General features: G+C 48.0%; 1 protein-coding gene across 1 annotated transcript in view; it reads right to left on the minus strand.

The window, feature by feature from the left end:
- The window catches only part of LOC147616469 (calcium-dependent mitochondrial ATP-magnesium/phosphate carrier protein 2-like), an 81,466-nt gene that overhangs the window by 28,014 nt on the left and 34,006 nt on the right, over positions 1–19,446 (minus strand). The window contains exons 3-4 of the mRNA XM_086777538.1: positions 11,463–11,880; positions 10,998–11,142 (exon numbers count right to left, since the gene is read on the minus strand). Coding sequence (XP_086633664.1) covers positions 10,998–11,142; positions 11,463–11,880 — 563 coding nt within the window. The remainder of the gene's footprint in view (positions 1–10,997; positions 11,143–11,462; positions 11,881–19,446) is intronic.

The raw sequence follows: 19,446 nt of genomic DNA on the forward strand, positions 1-19,446 counted from the left end.
TTGAACCACCATATTTAGATACAGGAGTGACATGGGCCCACATGGCATCCTTAGTGCAAGGCATCTTGACAAAAGCAGGCCTGGATTGGCACCTGGGCATGAAAACCCCCAAATTTCAAAATCTGTGTTTTTTACAAAATCGAAGAAAAAAAGCACAAATCAATACAACCAACTTGAGAGATGGCAGGCACGGAACCTCGGAAGTGCAGGAGGAGCTGATTTGTGCAAGGCAGGAGCTCCTTCAATCAGTTTCCCAATCGCCTGTAGACGTTTTTCCGAAAAACATGCTCTTTGGATAGAAAACGTTGAAAATCGTAAGTTTTCCCAGGCAACATGAAAGAAACGCGTTTCATTCGAATGAAACATTTCGTTTCATTCAGATGGATGAAACGCATTTCATTGCAACTATGGGTCCAGATAGGGTGGGTGGTTTTGCCCTCGAAGCTTGAGTCTGGAAGAAATCAGCGAGCTCTCTCTACGCTGGCCCTCAGGTAGGTGCTGCTGGCCTGGGCTGCAATAGTGACTTCCTATGTCTTCGAAGTTCCAAAAGGAAGAGCCCTAGGCATCTCTGATCCAGGGAGTCCGTGATCCTAGGGAGTGGTCCAAACCCGTCTCGAAAGAGGCACTGGAACCCCCCCTGATCTCACAGTATATCGGACACTAGCATATGTAGTGCTCCTCCGTCTCCGCCTCTGTGTGGCAAAGTTGACACATTCTATCCTCTGGTGCAGCCGTCCCTAGCTCATAGCTGGCTGCCTCCACAGTCATCTAGTGGGATGAGGTGCAGATCTGGCCAATCGTGCATCTCACTCGTCCATGTAGCGTGGGCATGTGATAACGCTATCCTCTGTCAAATGAAGAAGGTGATTCTGTAGAAGGCCATCTTGGTCCCAAGGGGCTGAGTGGGTGAGTGCCAAGTCCTCTGAGTATCTAGTCTAACAATCTCCTTCCTAATGACCTTGTTCAACTCTATCCGACTGAGATCAAAGAAAGGTGCCTCTACGTTGTACTGAAAAGGGGGGAGTCCTTCCATCTGCTTGCCATGTAAACTGAACCAAGTGCTGACCTATGCATACCAGCACTGTGTGTCTCCATCTAGTGCCAACTGTCTGGAGGACTCTAGGGCGAGCCGGGGATATTTGTCCTGTGGGAGCTCCCATCACCTGTGCCAGTATGTCACTGTATAGAGTAGAGCCTCTGTCACTACCGGTGTAGCCCCCATCTCCGCCCGCACAATCTCGTGTGGCACTGATGGCTGTACTCCTAATCATGTGCGAGATCATCCTCACCAAGGGCCTCTCCATCCGCTTCCATCCATCATATGCTTCCTCCATATCTGTCTCAGCTAGTTCCCCTCTCCGTCTCCTCCTGTGGTATACACTGGCCCCCAGATGGGAGCTCCATACAATAGTGCAGGAGTGACTAGCGTGTCAAATAGCCATAGTTTCGTTCTTGGCTCCTAGAACTCCTCTGTGAGCACTGCCTCTCTAGTGAGCCCAGGGCTGCATGGTCGCGTGTCAATATAGCTTCATCTGGTCCAGAAAAGGTGATCCCAAGGTAAACATATGATTTGACATGCTCCGCGGGCTCCCCACTGTAAGTAAACTGCTATGCATATCCGCCTATCCACTGTGGGGTAGTGTTAAAGATCATAACCTTGGTCTTCCCAAGGTTCACAGTGAGGTCCCGGTCCTCACAGAAGGCCCACACTGCATCTAGGTGCCTCTGCAACCCCTCCAGTGAGTCAGATATAAGGACAATGGCATCTGCATACAATAGGATCGGTATCAAGACTCTGCCAGTCATGCTCCTGGTCCTCCCTAATCAGATACCTCATAGCCCAAAGAGAGAGAGAGAGAGAGAGAGTATAAAAGGCCAAAGACTCTATGAGACCAAAAGTGCTACAATGTGTCCATAGAGTGACAAATCATAGAGAAAACATGATAAAAAAACCCAACTAGCGCTGAGAAAAAACAACGGCCTTGTAAGTGCAAGTGTTACAATGCTACAATGATAAAATGTGAGGGGATCATACTGGGTCCTCGATATCTCTTGAGTATCTCTCGGGTCTGTAGCTGTTGGGTGAAGCATCTCCTCGGACCAATGGGTCTTGAGCGTCTAGCTTGCTGCACCTGGATCGCCCTGTCTAGGGAGATGCCCGACAGGCGGGATGGCACCTATGGCACATACATTGTCAGTGTACATTGCCAAGTAGGGGCATCCGGATCAAGGCTATTTCGTGGTCATCGACAAGCAAGGGCCTCCATCCTGGGTCAGATGAAAGGAACTCCTTATGGTGGGTTGTGAGGTATCTAAGGTCTGTCTCTATGCCACTCTGCATACTTGATCTCTGTGGCGGCACAGATCAATCAGAAGGTAGAGTCCTAGGCATCGCTGGTCTGGGAAATTAATGACCAGAGACAATGGCCCAAACCCCTCCCTGAAGAGGCAATTAAACCTCCCTTGTACTGGGAATCTGAACAGATAGTGCTCCTCTTTCTCCAGCTCTAGTGAACAAAATAGGCAAATCTTGTTCTCTCTCGCAATGCCCTTTGCTCACCTAGTCTTCACCCTCAGTGATGAGACTCTAGTTTGGCCGATGGCAATCCTCATGGCAGGTGACATCTATGAAGATGGACAAGCTTGAGAAAGAGAGAAAGTAACTTACAGTAAACAGCTTTGAAAGACCCAATGGGTGTATGAAACCAAAAGTTGTACAAGAGTTCCATGTGGTACTCGGCCATGGAAAAAGACTAACAGAACTAAAAAAATCATACAAAAGATAGACTAGCTATGTGTCAATCTCATCATCATCATCATCAGCATGGTATGCCCTGTCGTGAGCATGTGAATACATGTGAAAGATACATCTCCAAGTCAGCACAAGAAAAGAATGGCTCATGCGGGTGTGATCAACATCATCATCATCCATCCAAAATATCCAGCATAGGCAAGTCTATGACTGCCGAGAGACTCACCAAGTCCACCCTCAGTGGAGTGGTGTCTCTACATTGCTGAGAATCTCCCCAATCTAGATCTACCACATAGAGAGCTATCCTGGCCCAAGGCCCATGGACATCGAGAGCACTGGATAGAAGCGTGGGCACAGTCCACACGGTGACTCTGGGAACTCAGAGTGGACATGGGGGTGGCTAGTCCTCCGAGCTGGATCGCCAGCTCATGCTACCATCCTGTATCTAGAAGAAGCTAGTGATGGTCCGTTGTGATGTGTGGGCTCTACTCTCTCTAAAGAGTGACTGCTGGGCTCCATTAAGTAAAGACCCAGGCAGCGCTGGTCGAGAAATTCAGTGATCCCGGACAGTGAACCGAACCCCTCTCGGAACAGACAATTAGAATCTCCCGGGATCGAATAAAATATTGGGCATCTGCATAAGTACTTCTCCTCCGTCTCGACCTCCATGGAGAAGAATCGATAAATCTTGTCCTCTCTGATGCCACCTGCTCTCTGTGGCGTCGTCACCATTGTGAGGCAATGGGATGAGACCCGAATCTGTCCAATCGCGAACCGCATGGCATGTGACATCTACATGTGCAGGTATTGAATCCCTAGCTAACCTGGTTATTATTAGCCCTTGCTTTATTTATAAGCTTTCTTGCTTTATTTATAAGCTTTTAGCCATTATTAGCCATAGGCTATTAATTATAAGCTCTAGGTCAATCTAGACCTCATCCTACTAGCACCTTAGCCCACGTGTGAACCCTCCAAGTCTCCACACCCCAGCTAAGCTCTTATCCCTAATCTTGGGTTAACCCTAACCCTAACCTTGGTTTAGTACACATCCCTAGTGCCACGTTAACCTAACCCTAGGCCAATCAAGACGAAACATACTTCCCTCCTCCTTTCAATTCACGTCCTCGTGAATGCATAAAGAGACAACCCCATGTAAGCGAATCCCGGATCCAGACATTCGTCCATAGCATCTACTCTGACCTAGGCCAATGTTGTTGGTTCAGCCCTAAGCTAAGGAGGCTCATTGATGTACACCATGGTTATTACTGTGTTGGAGCCGACAAAGATAGAGAGAGAAGAGAGGAACAAGCTAGAGAGAGTCCAGTACACACGACTCAAATGATGTGATAGATATTAGTTAATTCTTCCATGAAGTACATGTACCTTTATAAGTACATGTACTTCATGGATACATGTACCTTTATAAGTACATGTACCTTTATAAGTACAAAGGTTCCTCTTCTTGACATCATTGCTTATGTCACACACACATATAATATCTAGATATTATGCATGCCCCTCTAAGAGGTGGTTCACACACAAATACACACAAACATTTAAGTGAGTGTTTACTCCTTTTTAGAGAATGTTCACACACACACACACATTACCACCTATTTATCTAGGCTTAGAAGCCTTTTACACACAAGTAATACCTTGATTCCCAACAAGTGTAAGACTCCTCTCGTAGACCCTACTACAAAGATCCAATTGCTTACTATCAATCCAACTCACCCAAGAGCTGAATCCCAATAGGACTTAGAGTGCAACAAGCTCTACCATAACACCCTAGCACAGACCTATAGCACAACTCAATTGTTATACCAAATGGTAGCTTGCATTAGTTGTTGGTAACCATTAATGCACAAACAAGTCCTAGTGCCATGTACTTCCAGTACAATATTCCAACCACAAGATCTCCCCTGTCCAATCCTCATCTAAGACTAAACGGACATTGTGTTTTCACACATAACCGATAGATACTAATATCTACTTTAGGACAAGCATAAAACTCCCGATCGATTTCTACGTATGTCCCATGTCCTAGAACACCTTGAAAACAACATGCGGCTTCTAGCTACTTTTCACCCCACCAAATTGGAATGAACTTAAACCAAAGGTCCAGGCGATCCCATTAATAGAAGTCCTGAAGGACAATGGTTACAATATATTCCACCTCTAACATGTCCATGGGTTACATCCCATCGAAAAGATGGAAAATCCACACAACTCCAAAGTCCAAGAATCAAAATAACCCCGTGGAACTATGTCCACCCTAGGATATCCCTGACCATGGTGGGATCATACCACAAATACAAAGTCAGTGTATCAAATGCTCCAACAATCAACAACTAGTCTAGACATTCAGTCTTCCAAACTTCTCATCCCTCTCATGTACAATTCCGACCCTTGAAGCAACCAAATTCCTCTTCGAGCACCAAGGTCAAACCTTAGGTCAACTTGAGTGTCAATTTGATCCATGCAAAGTCAAGGATGAAACATGCCACCATGTTCACACCCCAATCCTTCTCCCTGAAGCTCTACAGGCTATCTATAAGCCATCTAGAAACCGCAGTCTAGACATGTTGGATTATAACCATCACTACAAGACTTCAAAATCAGCACTTTGTTCTGGATTATGCCACACCCAACTGTAGAGTCCTCCAAACTCAGCCCCAAGCCTGAGGTCTAATTGTCGTGAGCCTGCTTGGTACCGATGGCCCCGACTTAGCGTCCCATACCACTAGGCCGAACCACCCACCCTGTAGCTCCATGGCCATGAGGTCTTGCACACCCCTAGAGCCCTCTTGTCTACCGCGTGGATACATCAAATAACTCATAAGAGCCCCCACGGTCACTTATAAAGCAATAACCTGGCTATTATTGGCCCTTGCTTTATTTATAAGCTTTTAGCCATTATTAGCCCTAGGCTATTAATTATAAGCTCTAAGTTAATCTAGACCCCATCCTACTGTTAGAAGTCATCTCCTGTCTATACCTATTTACCAGGGCCTCTATTGTGGGTGTACCTACCCTTTTGGGTGTTTTCTCATTTTTCCTCACTCCCCATATTTTTCCCCCATTTTTCCTATTTTTTATGTGGCTTGGGTGGCAGTCTTGTGGTGGCAAGAGGACCCTTATCTTGGCCGACTGCATCTGTGTGATTGCTGGTGCTGGCCGACTGTGTGTGACACGTCATGGACACCTTGATGATGTTGGCCGACTCAGCACACCTGGCCGACTGGGTGTTTATGCTGGTCGTGGAGATATGGCCTACTGTCGGCTGTCCTAGAGCATGCCGACTGCCTTCTTGGGGCCATATAAAATGGCCCCATAGCCCCTTGCCACTTTGTATCTTGTATTTCCCGGATCTTGTGTATATAGAGCAAAGTTACACGCCTATCTCTCACCTTCTCTTGTGCTGTCTATTTTCTGCACTATGCTTGCTCTCGTGTTTCCAGATTTTGTCATCATCTCCGCTGCGTATTCTGACATGGTATCAGAGCCCTAGGCTCTTGATAGTTCTCGGGAGTTGTCTCAGCAAGAGGGGGACTGTGTTGCTGATTGGTGGACTATTCGGGAAGAGGAGAAGCAAGAGGACGGCAGGCTGATTTGCTGGACAGCCACTTGCAGGTGTAAGTTCCTCTTTGTTCCCACCCACGCACCCTTTTCAGTTACATCCCCGCAGTGGCAGATATGCTTGAGATGGTTGAGAGACATGTGAAGATCCCGACACTCCCCACGTTCCCAGTGGACCGTCACTTGGACAAGAATAACTACGGCATTTGGAAGGTTACGATGGAATCTGTTATGGAGTCTTACGACCTTGCTGATTTCATAATTGTTGGGGTTCCATGGCCGGAGGTAGAGGAAGGGGAGTTACCGTCGATTCGTAAGGACCGGGAGGCACAGGCACAGTTGTGGGATCGTGTCAATGCCAAGGAACGTTCATTCATCTTCCTCAACTGCACACCGCAGGTAATCAATCATATAAAGCATATGACGCTGGCCAGAGGTATATGGCAGCATTTGGCTTCTCTTTATAACAGGGTATCGCCCATGAAGAGGATTTCCTTGGAAGTACAGATGCAGGTTATGAACCCTGCAAAGTCGTCGACGATGCGGGAGCATATTTACAAGCTGTAGACTCTTCAGCAGGAAGTTCTTCAGGCTGGGAAGGAGATATCATCGGAGGACATGGCCATAACGTTGCTGTCGCATTTGCCCTCTCAGTACTCAACATTCTACTCGTCTTTGATTACCAGTGGCAGGCTCAGCACCATCACGTGGGAGGAGCTTGTGCCCATGGTCTTGGACCAGGAGGAAAGATTCTCGAACCCTCCACAGGGCGGAGGTTCGGAGACCTTAACTGGCCAACGGTCGAAAGGCTTCATCGGAGAAGTCTTCTGAGAAGAAGTCCGACTCTGACCGCGAGAAACTGAAGGCAGAGAGGACCTGTAATGATTGTGGCGAGAAAGGCCACTATTGGAGGCAGTGTCCCAAGTGGAACACCGAGAAGGGTGAAGAATCCTCAACAGCAATCGTGAAGACTCCAACATTTGTGCACCTGGAGGTGATGGACACCGATGTTTCATTTTCTTCAAGCAGGGAGGAGGTTGGAGGACTCGCCACTACGGATACTTGGGAGTGGATTCTAGACAGTGGTGCTTCCAGGCACGACTCCTTCCCGTTTAGATTTACAGGATCTCTGCAGGTATTCTGGTCACATTCTTACTAGGGATACATCCACTATCCCAGTTCATAGTGAGGGCAGGTTGGAGATAGTTCCCGATGGCAGATAGGGGAAGCATTCCTCCCAGGTGTTGTATGTTCCGTCACTTGGTTTTCATCTATTGTCAGTGCATCAGGTTTGCAAGACTGGCGTACGGGTGGAATTTGATGAGCATTTTGTTGCTCTCCGGGACAAAGCAACAGGCCAGCTACTTTGGGAAGGCGGAGTGGAGAATGGAGTTTACAAACTTTCAGCACTCTCTCTCCCAAGTCCTCAGTTTTGTGATGAGTGGCAGTCTGGTAATCGCCACTTAAGGGTGGATACGCTGCAGGTGCAGGCTTTCCGAGACCAGATGGTGGATAGCTTGCCAGTTGATGGCAGCAGTTGGCAGGAACTTTCCAATACAGATGTTGGTAGTTCTCGTGTTCGTCAGTCAGAAGAAACTTTACAGGTAACTTATGCTCTGATGTCTCGTAGTATTCGAGACAAAGAAACTCCTGTAGATGAGGAAGCTCTTTCCACGGAGACCTATTGGAAAGCCAGGCAGGTGGGAGTTGATTACTTGCAGAAGGAGGTGAATGTCGCACATTCTCCAGGCTTTGTGGTTTCGGATTCAGAGGGGGTTGGTTACAGGTTTCCGAAGGCCTTGAGTGGTCTTCAGCAGGTTTCCAAGACTTGGCATCCCACCGTAACAGGTGTTGATCCTTGTGAGCAGTATGATGCCTCTTTGACTTAGAAGTAGAATGGTTCATTGATTTGGTTGATGGATACTAAATTGGACAGGAGCTTCCTGATGAGGCTGTTGAGCTCGTGTTTGCAGATGCCTCTTTGGGAGGCAGGATTGCGTATCTTGTGGTTTCTGTAGCATGCGAAGGATCATGGACTCTTTTACATAGGAGGGGGATTGATGGATGGAGTCCGACTCCACGGTTGAAGTGACTCAGTTTGGGGAGGATATTCAGACACGAGGAGATCTACTTCCGGCCCAGGAGCACTTTTCTGGAGCATAGTAAGAGGCAGTCATCTTTTGACTTGTCGTCGACAAAGGCAGAGTACCGGGCTACTAGTGATGCTGCTTGTGAGGTGGTGAGGTTGCAAAGACAGGATTGGGTTTCCATTGGTGGAATCCTTGGTCATCCAGAGGCACTTTGTTCGTGAAAAGATTGTTGCTGATGACATCTTGCTAGAGTTATGTTCGACGGAGGACAGTGCGGTAGACCTCTTCACGAAGTCGCTATCTCAGGCGTTGCTCTGGCGGCACTCCAGCTCCCTGGGGATGGTTTCACAGCCAGGAGCTAAGAGGGGGTGTTAGACGTCATCTCCTGTCTATACCTATTTACCAAGGCCTCTGTTGTGGGTGTGCCCGCCCTTTTAGGTGTTTTCTCATTTTTCCTCACTCCCCATATTTTTCCCCCATTTTTCCTATTTTTTCTGTGGCTTGGGTGGCAGCCCTACGGTGGCAGGAGGACCCTTATCTTGGCCGACTGGATCTGTGTGATTGCTGGTGCTAGCTGACTGTGTGTGACAGGTCGTGGACACCTTGATGCTGGCCGACTCAGCACACCTAGCCGACTGGGTGTTTATGCTGGTCATGGAGATATGGACTCTTGTCGGCTGTCCTAGAGCAGGCCGACTGCCTTCTTGGGGTCATATAAAATGGCCCCACAGCCCCTTGCCACTTTGTATCTTGTATTTCCGGGATCTTGTGTATATAGAGCAGCGTTGCACGCCTATCTCTCACCTTCTCTTGTGCTGTCTATTTTCTGCACTGTGCTTGCTCTTGTGTTTCCAGATTTTTTCATCATCTCCGCTGCGTATTCTGACACCTACTAGCGCCCTTAGCCCACGTGTGAACCCTCCAAGTCCCCACACCCCAGCTAAGCCCTTAACCCTAATCCTGGGTTAACCCTATCCCTAACCTTGGGTTAGTACTCATCCCTAGTCCCAGATTAACCTAACCCTAGGCCAATCAGAACGTAACATCATTAGGCTACAAGGTGCATGTTGAACATCAGACTAGTGAAAGAGACTCCCACACATGTGACCATATCCACTACATCTCTCGTGTACGTGAAATGATATCTTGATGCAGACTGAGTGACCACCAACGCGTTGAAGACCATCACCTTGGTCTTCCCAAGGTTAACTATTAAGATCCCGCTACTCACAGAAGGTGTGTAATGCATCCAAGTGCCTCTGGAGTCCCTTGGCTGAATCTGAAATAAGTACTATATAATCTACAAGAGGGGGACAAAGGTGCCTGCTAGAGGAGAGCCTCTGCCACCTAGTCTATCAATGAAGTTGGAAATCTCATCAATGTAGATCCAAACACAGTCAGAGAAAGAGGGAAGTCCTGTTTCACCCTAACAGTGCTAGTGACCTCCAGTAATATATCTCCTGGAGAGCTGACCTGGCAAGTAACTGACTCATAAAGTGCGGTGATGCCTCATATGAACTCTGAGGGTACACCAAAATCTTGTAGGCGCCTAAGGAGGTGTGCCCGGAGGACAATGTCAAAAGCTTTGTGAAAGTCCACAAAGTAGCAGTAAACCCGGTGTCTCTGGGATCTGGCCTCCTATATGATGACCCTCAGTGTGAAAATGTGGTTGAGTGTGGGATATGTCCTCTGGAAAACAGCCTGCCAGGGGCCCTATATCCATTCATCTCTGCCGCGATAGAGCTGAGATCAGACTCTAACACAAATCCATAAGCTTTGGCCAATGAGAACACAGTTTACTCAACTGTGTGGTCAACTATAAAACCTGCAGAGAAGAGTTCACTCAATTGTGTACTCGACTCTACTACCTGTGCAGAGAGGAGTCACATCCTCTAGTCCCCTGTAGTTTCCAGAATCTGATGGGAACCCCGGCTTTGAGGATGGGGGTGATGCTGTTAGTGGACCAAGAAGGTGAGAAGCCATGGCATAAAGCTCTGTTTAACATGTGTGCTAGGAGAGGGGCAAGGGTGTCATATGCGAGAGAGACGATTGCTTCATGCTCATCCCAACTCTGAAAGGGGCACACTTGGCCATTGAGACCCAGCATTGTGTACAGTGTGGTCAATCTATGTCAAGCTCTATACCTTTCTAGTTCCTTTCCTTGCAGTCTGAATGCCTCAATTTGCAAAGGTGAACCCTACAATTTCACAACGGTACCTGACAACATACCTGAGACCACACAAACCAAAAGCCAATGGGATTAATGGAACCACCGACATCGTTTTAGGCTGTGATCAGTTCAAGCTCTTCAAGGTTCACAACAATAACAGCTCAGAACATTGTGATGAGGTAAGTGTGATTGCTGGCTCTCACAGCTACACTTCAGGGGGTTGAAGAGAATAGCATTTGTATTCGTGGAGTGATTTGGTGTATTGTGATCTCTAGCCTTAAATTTGTATTTTGAATACTGCATTACCCAAGAAAGAGCAGCTTGACCAAGACCAAAGCTTTGATTGAAACACTATCTATCAAGTCCGTGCCCTGGTAAAAGTAAAGATACAAGATTGATAACATGCCTTCATTGTGTCGATAGGATGCATTAAGGATGTAGAAAGAGCACAAGCCAAACCCCCTGCCAGAGCTGACTTCAGCACACTTTCTGCTGGCACTGCTACAGGGGGAGCCATCGGTACTACTGTTGCAGCTTCAAACCACACCATCCTGCATCAAGAAGACATTGCCTGAAAATAAATTAAGAACTCAAAAAGCATCTGAAATTTCATGTTAATATCTATCCACGCTTTGGTGCAAATGCAAGGACAGCATCAAATATGCTGAAGTAGCCAAGTTTATGAAAACACACACATGTATGTACACAAATAGAAATAATGGTTCCCCCATACTGTAAAGCCATGTCAAAAAACAACCCAAAATCCAGAGCAATTACAGTTTTAGAAGCACAAAAGTGACTGAGATATCAAAACAACCCAAAATCTTGAGCAATTACAGTTTAGTTTCAGAAGCACAAAAGTCAAGTTCACCGTGGATCATCTCCAAGTCGCTCAGGTGGCAAAAGTAGCATGAAATTTCGAAATTGCCCATATGCAATAGAGCCTCTTATGTCCGGATCGAGACATCGCATCATGGCTTCTGCATTTTCTTCTGTTGCAGGAAGCCCAGCATTTCGAAGAGAGATTAACACTTGATTCTTCTGTAGCGTGCCAGACTTGCTCAGGCTCAATGAATTATAAGCACGGAGCATCATAGGCTCTTTCTGCTCCATCAGTGAGAGAAATTCATTCCACCCAAAAGACTTTGCAAACCAGTGCTTTCTTGTCCGACGCAAAAATTCACGTGCATATTGTTGGGGAAGTCTTCTTTTGCGCATGGCAGCTTCCAGATCCTCAAGAGTTACCTGTCCATCATTATCTCTATCAAGCTCTTCAAAGAATCGTCTACCTGAAAAGCACACAGAGCAGACATAGGCAAAAATTTGTGGAGAAAAAGCTGTTCGGGGGGGGGGGGGGGGGGGGGGGGGGAAAGCCAGTCTAATACCACAAAAGATGGAGATAGTATCATGTAGTTGCCTATGTAGCCAATAGTAGTGAGACACTACATCGACAATATTTCATATTTGAGAGCTAGTGTGTCTAGACAAAGAAAAGAAAAAAATCACAACATTGAAATTTTAGCAAAACCACCCCACAAAGACCTCCCATTTTAGAGTGAGTTAGGACAGTGGCTGTAAGGCACGCTCATACTTGTATCTGTAAAATACTCTTTCTGGAATAGAGGATTCCTAAGGGGGGTTTGGGCTATTCGGGCCCTAGTGTCTCCTCTCATTTTATGCTAAGTGAATGGTATGTTAAGCTGCCATCTGTTTAAAGGACTCGTTAATGTGAACACAATAGTAAGAGAAAGAGCCTTGATTGTCTCAGGCGCATTACAGTGAGCCACGCTCATTTGCCCTCCAACGTTTTGAACGATTTCTTCACGAAGGCGCCTTCTCTTTGATGATCTACTTGGCAAAAGGTTTGACGACCTGCACCTACACCTTCTGTACAGTCATCTCAGCACACATCCCTATCTGCTGTACAGCTTCTTCTCAGAACTGCCACTGTTGGAAGCAAGGCCAGATCTCTGGTTGTCTAGTCATAGTAACAGGGGACGGAGGGGGAAACGCCGTCCCAAAACGTCATGGTGCTCCAACACGGTCTGGGGACGGGTGGGACGCCTCGGGCACCTGCGTCACAAGGGGACGGCGTCCCGGGAACGGCCGAACAGGCGAGTGCTGTCGGGGACGGGTCTGGAACGGATGCTTTTTTTTCGCTGGTTTTTCGCCGTTTTTTCTGCTGCTTCTGCCCGTTTTCTCCCGTTGGTGGCTGGCAGCTGCGCCCGTTTCCTCCCATTGGCACTGTGGCCTGCCATGACCCGCACCATGCATGAGCCTTGGAGCCTTCAGCCACCTATAAGGCTTGAGCTCTCCTCTCTCTCTCTCTCTCTCTCTCTCCCACTCTCACACTCTTGGCCAGCCGCCCAACTCCCTCTCCCCACTCTTGAGCTTAAGCCTTAAGCAGCAAGCTCACTCTCTCTCTCCCGACACCGGCGGAGACTACAACAGAGGATCGGGACCATACTAGCACGGCATGGGAGAGGTCCAGTCAAAGTGCTCACCATGGAGGACATTGAGGATATCCGCCATCGACCGATGAGAGACATCTTTGGATAGTGATGTATATGATGCTTACCTTTGTTGCTGGAGTTTTCCTTCCCAGATGTTATCCATTAGGAGCTCCTAGTACCTTACTTTTCCTCATAGTTGTTGTTTCAGTTTCAGTTAGTTGTTTAGTTGTTTTAGCTTTTCTTACACAGACATTGTATCAGATCCACCAATTGTTGTAACCTTTTTGGTCTCATAGGTCATTTTGGCCTTTTGAGGACGTTAATATATCATTTCATTTCATTTCTCTCTCTCTCCCACTCCCTCACTCTCTCTCTCTCTCTCTCTCTCCCTCTCCCCCACTCCCTCTCCCACGGGCCACTCTCTCTCTCTCTCTCTCTCTCTCTCTCTCTCTCTCTCCCCCTCCAGCTGCGCCCACCCCTCCCGCTCTCCCCCCCCTCCAGCTGCGCCCACCCCTCCCGCTGCCCCCCTTCGCTCTTCGTTCTCCCCTCCCGCTGCCTGCCTGCGCTCCCCCTCTCTCTCTCTCTCTTCGCTGCCCGCCTGTGCCTCCCCCCCCCCTTCCCTGTTTCTCCTGTTTTCGCCGCCCTGCCCCCTGCCCCCTCTTCTTTGCCACCCACCCTTCCTCAGGCCCCCAAGGCAGCAACATAACTCTCTTCTCCTCTCTTCCCCCCTTTTCCCTACATTACTTGAACCCCCCCCCCCCCCCCCCCCCCCCCCCCGTTGCTGCTGTTTTGCTCCTGTGTCATGGATTAATTTTCAGTCCATTGACTGTGGGAATCTGCAAGACCGGGTTTAAAGAGGAGCTCGTGAAGATGGAGGACAAGCTCGGCACAATTATCAAAGAAAACAAGAAGATGGTCGACTCTTCCGTCACCGCAATCATAAACCGCCTCTCCAAACTCGAGAAGGGATTTGACAAAATCCAAGAGCTCGAAGAGAGATCTTCCAAGCAAGAGGCTGAGATTTCAGCTTTAAAGGAGGAACTAGTGGAGGCCAAATTGCATGCTAAGAGTCAAGCGGCTGAAATCTCAGCCCTCAAAAAAGAGTTGGCAGCCACTTCAAAAAGCAATCTTGAGGATGGAAAATTTCAGCCCTCCTTTCTTGAAGAGCTGAATACCATCAAGGAGCAAATGAGGATCATTCGAGAGGAAGAGGAGCAACATAAAGAGAAGACATCTTCATGGGTGGAGGTGATCACAAAGACACAAAAGAAGATGGACGAGGCGGAGAAATGGATCGAGGTCGCCAAGAAAGGGAAAGGTAAAGAATCGCCACCCATCCCCACTCCCACCATCATCAACATGACCCTTGAAGAGGAGCAAAGGAGGAAGACCCGGGCCTTACATGTACGAGTGTCCGGTCTAAAAGACTGTGATGATGCGGAAGGGGAAACCAAGGAGCTCTTCCCTATGATGGGCATTGAAGCCACGCACACAAAGGCATGGAGAGTGGGAAAGAAGAGAGAAGGTAGTGGTGGCGAATCTTCTAAGGAGAGAGCACTTATCATTCGTTTCCCCTCCATGGAAGCGAAGAAGGACTTCTTGAAGAGACGTCCTACACTCAAGAAGACGGGAATATTTCTTGGAGATGACCTCACACTCTCGCAACTTGCTCACATGAAAGAAGTTATGCCAGAGATAAGGGCAGCCCGAGAGAAAGGGAAAGTGGCCTTCTATAGAGATGGTAGAGTGGTGATTATGGAGAGGTGCTCTTCATGACGGCGCGAGACCTATGGGACTACACTCAAAGTTGCTACTTGGAATTGTAATGGATCTCTACGTCTTGATGTAGGGGCTTTTGAGGATAGTTTCACTGGGAGGGACATCATCTTCTACTGTGAGACGCATCAGGCTCCTGGACAGTCCATGCCACATGTTAGTGGATACCGATGGGAGACAGCTTGTAGACAGGAGACTCGTTCAGAGCATAGAGGACGGGGCTCAGGAGGAGTGGCAGTATTGTTTAGAGAGGAGCTACAGCCACTGATACATATAGTCCGCAGAGATGAGCAGGCTAGGTACATGTGGGTTAGACTGAGGCCAGAGACGGGCAGATATCTCTACATTGCTATATGCTATTTTGCTCCTAGTACATCAGTGTATGCATCACCTAGCGGACAGTCTCCCTTTTCTATTTTGGATGATGATATTTGGGAGTTCTCCAGGGATGGTGACATCATTCTCCTGGGGGACTTCAATGCCAGGACCGCCCATAACCAGACAGTATTTTATGATACCTCAGAGGAGATGTTGAGGGAGCTTGATGTTAGGGATATGGGCCTATCTAGACTATCACAGGATGAGGAACATACAGTGTATGGGCGGTATTTGATAGACATGGGGACTGCACATGGATTGGCCATCCTGAATGGCCTACAGAGATTCCCGACATCGGGCGGTTTCACTTGCTTTCCACATAGGCATGGTGCTAGTACAGTGGACTATGTTATGGCTCAGCCCAGTCTCATTCCCTCTTTTCAGGATTTTATGGTAGGCACTAGGCCGGTTGGAATAGCAGTGGATCATGCTATCTTGTCCTTCACTCTCACATTTCAGTTCAGCACCGCTCCATTGGGACAGGTCTCCACACACACTCGTTATACCTTTACGAGGGAGACTGACACCATGTACACGGATGAGATATACAGACGCTTATGTGCCGAGGAGCCGGGACGGCCATTAGATGAGCTCACTCAGATATTGATAGATACGCTTCATGCTGCAGCATTAGAGGCATATCCCCATAGTCAGCCTACACGGAGACGATCTGGGAACATGCCCCAGAACAGTTGGTATGATGAGGAGTGCAGAGAGATGAGGATCAGATTACAAAGAGACGTGCTCATGGGTGTTACCACTCACAGACAGTCACGGATTACCTTCCGGCACCTAGTGCGACGGAAGACGAGGACTTATCTTGCTCAGTTAGAGAGGGATTTGTATCAGTTATTTATGGGTCGGGACTCAGGCGAGGCATGGAGACTATTTCATGAGCATTCACCATCACCAGCCATTACCTCCACAGAGATTTGGGGTGAGTATGCAGCATCCCTGTACACAGCAGCAGGACAGCCGCCCCTGCCAGACCCATCGGAGCCATGCCCAGAGACATGTGCTTTCTTTACTGCTGAGATGGTAAAGAAAGCTATTGATAGGATGAGGACTGGGAGAGCATATGATCATGATGGTTTGGTAGCAGAGCACTTTATTCATGCCAAGATATGCTTGCAGAGCTTATTGCTATGATGTTTAACCGAGCCATGTGTGAGGGTTTTCCTGAGACTTGGAATATGTCCACGATTGTGCCTATCTTCAAGTCAGGGGATCCCATGCTTCCTGGGAATTATCGTACCATCATGATTGGTCACACATTGGCTAGATTATATGCATCTGTTCTTGAGCAGGAGTTGAGTAGATGGGCAGAGAGAGAGGGCATACGTGCATCAAGGCAGGCAGGGTTCAGGAGAGGTTTCTCCACTCTTGACCATATCTTGACACTCAGAGCTATTATTGAGGAGGGCAGATTATATGGCAGGAGGATTTATTGTTGCTTTGTGGATTTCCGCAAAGCCTTTGACACAGTACCGAGAGCCAGATTGATGCGCAGACTACAGGAGATGGGAGTGCCCACAGAGCTGATTTGGGGAATCATGGCTTTATACAGGACAGTTGTGGGACAGGTACGTACTACTCAGGGTATATCTGAGATGGTTCACTCCACTATTGGAGTGAAACAGGGCTGCCCCCTTTCTCCCACCTTATTTGGGATGTACGTGGATGAGGTTTCAGACTATGTAGAGCGGGAGGGTGACAGAGGAGCACAGCTAGCAGGGACATGGATTCCGCTGTTATTGTATGCTGATGATATTGTGCTGATCTCAGATTCTCCAGAGGGGATGCAGCGTCATTTGGATGCATTGCACACATTTGCACAGGACAGTGGATTGTCTGTTAACCTTGGTAAAACCAAGGTGATGATGTTTAACACCACAGCACAGTGGGTTAGGAGGTCAGTACCCACCTTTACATATGGTCAGGAGAAAGTGGAGTATACAGATGCATATACTTACCTTGGTGTGGTTTTCAGTGGCCCACTATTTTCCTTGAGGAGAGCAGCGGAGACCAGATTGACCAGAGCTTATGCAGCATGGGGAGACTAGAGAGGATGTGTTCGCAGGTTCAGTTTCACGAACCTCGAACAAAGCTCTGGCTCTTTGACACTTTGGTCACTTCAGCCATGCTGTATGGAGTGGAGATATGGGGACCCTCAGTGGATCACCACAGCCGAGCTGGTAGCACTGATGGATGGAGACATATGGAGAGGCCCTTGGTTTCTATGATTTCCCGGATGATTAGGGCCAAGGCCTCCGTACCACATGATATTATCCGTGCAGAGATGGCTGGCCCCCCATTGGTGGTAGAGGCACTCACTCGATCAGTCTCCTTTATACATAGCACTTGGGCTCTCCCTAGAGACAGATATGCTCGCTTAGCCCTGGAGTCTTCACGACAGTTGGCATCACAGGGAGACGGATCATGTTGGTATGCACAGATGAGAGCTTGGTTCCAGTTGCATGGCTTTAGTATGGAAAGGCTACCTCCATTTCAGTACTCCCTGGATGCACCCTCCCTCTCTCTCACACGGGCAGAGATTACCAGACTTATCAGGCAGGACTTGATTCAGCTGGACTTGATTCAGCTAGACACTAGGAGGACATGGATACAGCCGACACAGGAGCTTGGTACGAAGATGGCTTTCTATAGGGATCATCTTCTCCAGCTCACGCAGGATGGGTTTGTGATTAGACCCAACTACATGGATGCTCATCTTTCTCATGGGGTACGGTGTGTTATTGGTCAGATGCGCACATCCTCACACCAGCTAGAGATTGAGACTGGCAGATTCAGAGGAGTACCAGCTAAGGCCAGGATTTGTCAGCTATGCCAGATGGAGCCAGAGACAGAGTTACATTACATATGTCACTGTCCAGTATATTATGAGATACGAGGCCGTTTTCACTGCCTGTTTAGAGAGGGTTTCGGACCACTTTCTAGAGTCATGAGATACCAGGATCAGAGATGCCTCGGATTATACTTGCTGGAGCTTCGTAGACATAGAGAGGGTCTCTTGAGAGGGACGGGATCAGAGAGGGAGACACACCTACAGAGGCAGATTACAGACTTCTTTCGACCAGAGATTGAGCAGTCAGGCCAGCAGGCATTGCAGCTAGCCCCAGAGTATAGCCGCACTAGAGGTACACTGATTGATCGGGCTATAGAGCTGGGGCGGTCCAGGCGCCCCAAGATGAGGCCCATCTCGACACCGGCGGAGACTACAACAGAGGATCAGGACCATACTAGCACGGCATGGGAGACGTCCAGTCAGAGTACTCACCATGGAGGACATTGAGGATATCCGCCATCGACCGATGAGAGACATCTTTGGATAGTGATGCGTATGATGCTTACCTTTGTTGCTAGAGTTTTCCTCCCAGATGTTATCCATTAGGAGCTCCTAGTACCGTACTTTTCCTCACAGTTATTTCAGTTTCAGTTAGTTGTTTTTAGCTTTTCTTACACAGACATTGTATCAGATCCACCAATTGTTGTAACCTTTTTGGTCTCATAGGTCATTTTGGCCTTTTGAAGACGTTAATATATCATTTCATTTCTCTCTCCCACTCCCTCACTCTCTCTCTCTCTCTCTCTCTCTCTCTCTCTCTCTCTCTCTCTCAACCCGCAAGCTTTCTCTAGGCTCTAGCCTCGTAACTTTTAAGCCTTACGCCTTAAGAGCTCTCTCTCTCTCTCTCTCTCTCTCTCTCTCTCTCTCTCTCTCTCTCTCTCTCTAGCCTCTTAACTTTTAAGCCTTAAGCCTTAAGAGCTCTCGAGTCTCTGTCTCTCTCTCTCTCTCATGTTTTTATGTTCTTAGTATTCCATGACGAGTTTCCATGGACAGTTTTGTATCACCCCAGTGAGAGAGCTATATTTATGTTTTCATTCCGTTTTATTTTCCATTCCATGATGAGATATGCCATGGACATTATTGTACCACTTTGGTCTCATAGGCCCATTGGGTCTTTAGTGGTTAATGCCAACCGCCCTGGAAGTGGAGGAGGTTCACGCCCGAGGTCTTGCAAGCTTTGCCCCTATAGGTGGACGAGAGTGGGTCAGACAAAGTGAGAGCCCACCTTATGCATAAGTCCGGGCACAAGGTTCGATTTTGCACGGGAATCACATCGGAGAAGAGAAGGGAGCTTCTTGAGCGCATTGTCAGGCATGAGGCTTTGAGGGCTGCAAGGCCGGCACGTATGGCTATGGATCCTGCAGCATTTGTGACACCACTTG

This window comes from Cibotium barometz, chromosome 38 (genome assembly GCF_041138505.1).
Source record: "Cibotium barometz isolate CiBa-2024 chromosome 38, ASM4113850v1, whole genome shotgun sequence".
Classification (NCBI taxonomy): domain Eukaryota; kingdom Viridiplantae; phylum Streptophyta; class Polypodiopsida; order Cyatheales; family Cibotiaceae; genus Cibotium; species Cibotium barometz.